The sequence below is a fragment of the Triticum urartu genome, chromosome 5, assembly GCF_003073215.2.
Source record: "Triticum urartu cultivar G1812 chromosome 5, Tu2.1, whole genome shotgun sequence".
Taxonomy (NCBI): Eukaryota; Viridiplantae; Streptophyta; class Magnoliopsida; order Poales; family Poaceae; genus Triticum; species Triticum urartu.
In genome coordinates this window covers 335,688,449-335,691,057 of record NC_053026.1, presented here as the reverse complement: position 1 = coordinate 335,691,057, position 2,609 = coordinate 335,688,449, and the positions used below count along the sequence as shown (strand labels likewise).

The following is a 2,609-nucleotide window of genomic DNA, read 5'->3' as shown; positions in this document are numbered from 1 at the left end:
AGATGTTTTTATGTATAAGCAATTGTATGATTGTGTTAAAATTCTGTCAAAAAGCTCAATTTATGTATGTGGAGATGATAAACCATGTGCATAATCAGAATGAGAGCGCACATGACTACCGTGGCGCCACCAGGTGGCGCCCCAGCCACTAGTAATGATACAAAGGCCAGGGGTTTCAACCTCCTTCAAAAGATAGTTTCAATTGTCATGTTATTAATCTAAATATTCATGTTGTATACGATAAAATCTCAACAAAATATATTACAACTAATGCTCACGTCAATCGCGCAGGGGTACCGTCTAGCTAAACAGTACCGTGTAGTGCAGTCTACGAAATTAGGTTGTTTCTATTTTCGTCGAGTAGTACGCTACGAAGCAATCCGCGCGATTTCCACAAGGAAAAATGGACAAACAAGCAAGCGAAAGTTTAGGCCGATCCCATTTCGATCAAACATCGATTTCTCAAGCTCTGTGCGTCCATTATAGTGAGTGGGCAGAGCACTCTGCAGTGTTCCGCACAAAATCTTGGAAGAAGAAGAAAGAAGAAGAAGAAGAAGAATTCAAGAATATACGGAGGAAGAGAGCAGCCGCCGGATAGGAACATCCATGGAGTCATGGACTCGCTATCAATACGTTCGACTTCGGCGCTTGACCGCACTTCATCTACAGTATTTCTTTTAGGCCTCTGCATCATTTCCATCCACAGTAATGGTGCTGCTGTATGCGCGCGACGGCCGTGATCCGCAACGAAAAGTATGGAATCCGCTCGCCCGGATGCCCCATCTTGTCTGCCGTTGGCGCGCGTACAAATAGAATCGCGGCGGCATGCTTGCGACGTGCTTAGCTAGCTCCCAAACCCATTGCAACAGGACCTGAGCATAAGCAAACTCACTGATGGCGCCGGTTAACAGCTCGCGCCGCCTCAACGGCACACTGCTCGCGCTCGCGCTCGTGGCCGCCGCTGCCGTCGCCGACTTCGCCACGGCGCGAGGGGTGCACACCGTGGCCGCCAGGCACGAGCTGTGGATGGCCAAGTTCGGGCGCGCGTACGCGGACGCTGAAGAGAAACTGAGCCGGCAGGAGGTGTTCGCGGCCAACGCGCAGCACGTCGACGCTGTCAACCGGGCGGGCGACCGGACGTACACGCTCGGGCTCAACCAGTTCTCCGACCTCACCGACGACGAGTTCCTCGAGATGCACCTCGGCTACCGTCACCAGCGCAGCGTGGACTACGCGCCGGTGGCAGCGGTGAACATGTCCAAGGCTGCCGCTGGCCAGTTCCAGGACACGCCGGACAGCATGGACTGGAGGGCCCAGGGTGCCGTCACCCAAGTCAAGAACCAGCTCTCCTGCGGTAAAATTCTGCATGCATGCATACATACGCCGAAGTTCGCAAACGAATACAAATGTTTAAGCGCGCACGTTGCGTGTGTACAGGGAGTTGCTGGGCGTTCGCGGCGGTGGCGGCGACGGAGGGGCTCGTGAAGATCGCCACCGGCGACCTCATCTCCATGTCGGAGCAGCAGGTGCTCGACTGCACGGGCGGCGCCAACACCTGCAACGCCGGCGACATCAACGCCGCGCTGCGCTACGTCGCCGCGAGCGGCGGCCTGCAGCCGGAGGCAGCCTACGCGTACAACGGCCAGCAGGGCGCGTGCCGCAGCGGCGGCGTCATGCCAAACTCGGTCGCCTCCGTCGGCGCGCCGCGGTGGGCGACCCTGTACGGCGACGAGGGCGCGTTGCAGGAGCTCGCGGCCAGCCAGCCGGTGGCCGTGGGCGTGGAGGCATCGGACCCTGACTTCCGGCACTACATGAGCGGCGTGTACTCCGGTAGCTCGTCGTGCGGGCAGAGGCTGAACCACGCCGTGACGGTGGTGGGCTACGGGGCGGACGGCAGCGGGCAGGAGTACTGGGTGGTGAAGAACCAGTGGGGGACGGGATGGGGCGAGGCGGGCTACATGCGCCTCTCGCGCGGGAACGGCGCCAACTGCGGCATCGCCACCTACGCCTACTACCCGACCATGGACAGCTAACTGATCCATGAATCATCGAGCATGGTTTATCTACAAAATTTGTGCTTCAGTAGCAGTCTGGCCTGCACATTTGTGCTGCAGTAGCATCTCTTGCGGTAGTTTAGGATCATCAGCGGCTTCTGAATGAAACCCGCAAGGGAGTTCCGGAGTTCACAAAGACTATCAGTGAATAACATTTGAGATTGTTGTATTCCTTAGAAAAAAATTCTGCCGGAGCCTTACTTAGTGTCACCCTTGTATTTTACCCTCTATTCTTCGTGAGTTTTGTCTTCCATCTCCTATTCGAAGTCAGCAAATATCTTGAATGACATTACTCATAAACTGGCATTGCTATATTTATATGGTCAAATGCTAATATTTCGGAAGTGATGTACGCCATTCCCCACTTCACTTGGCAAGATAGTGTTATGGTGGAAAAACGCGTACATGGAATCGAGCAAACTAAAATGCATGTGCTTTCTGTGTTATCCAATATCTAATTTTTTTGTGAAACTATTTTTTGTTTTAATCGAATTACCAAATTAGTTAAATGAGATGTGTTTCTAGCCCAACAAAAGAGGTTGGAGAGAGTTTTTA

General features: G+C 53.7%; 1 protein-coding gene across 1 annotated transcript; it reads left to right on the top strand.

The window, feature by feature from the left end:
- The first annotated feature begins 703 nt into the window (after positions 1–703).
- Positions 704–2,126, top strand: LOC125555972 (ervatamin-B-like). The gene is made up of 2 exons (XM_048718775.1): positions 704–1,354; positions 1,438–2,126. Exons 1-2 carry the CDS (start codon positions 895–897, stop codon positions 2,031–2,033), a joined length of 1,056 nt encoding a protein of 351 aa, XP_048574732.1. The 5' UTR covers positions 704–894; the 3' UTR covers positions 2,034–2,126.
- The last annotated feature ends 483 nt before the right edge of the window (positions 2,127–2,609 follow it).

Coding starts and splice junctions, on each gene's coding strand:
- LOC125555972 (XM_048718775.1), top strand. CDS start 895: ATGGCGCCGGTTAACAGCTCGCGCCGCCTCAACGGCACACTGCTCGCG. Junction 1,355..1,437: donor CAAGAACCAGCTCTCCTGCG/GTAAAATTCTGC, acceptor GCGTGTGTACAG/GGAGTTGCTGGGCGTTCGCG.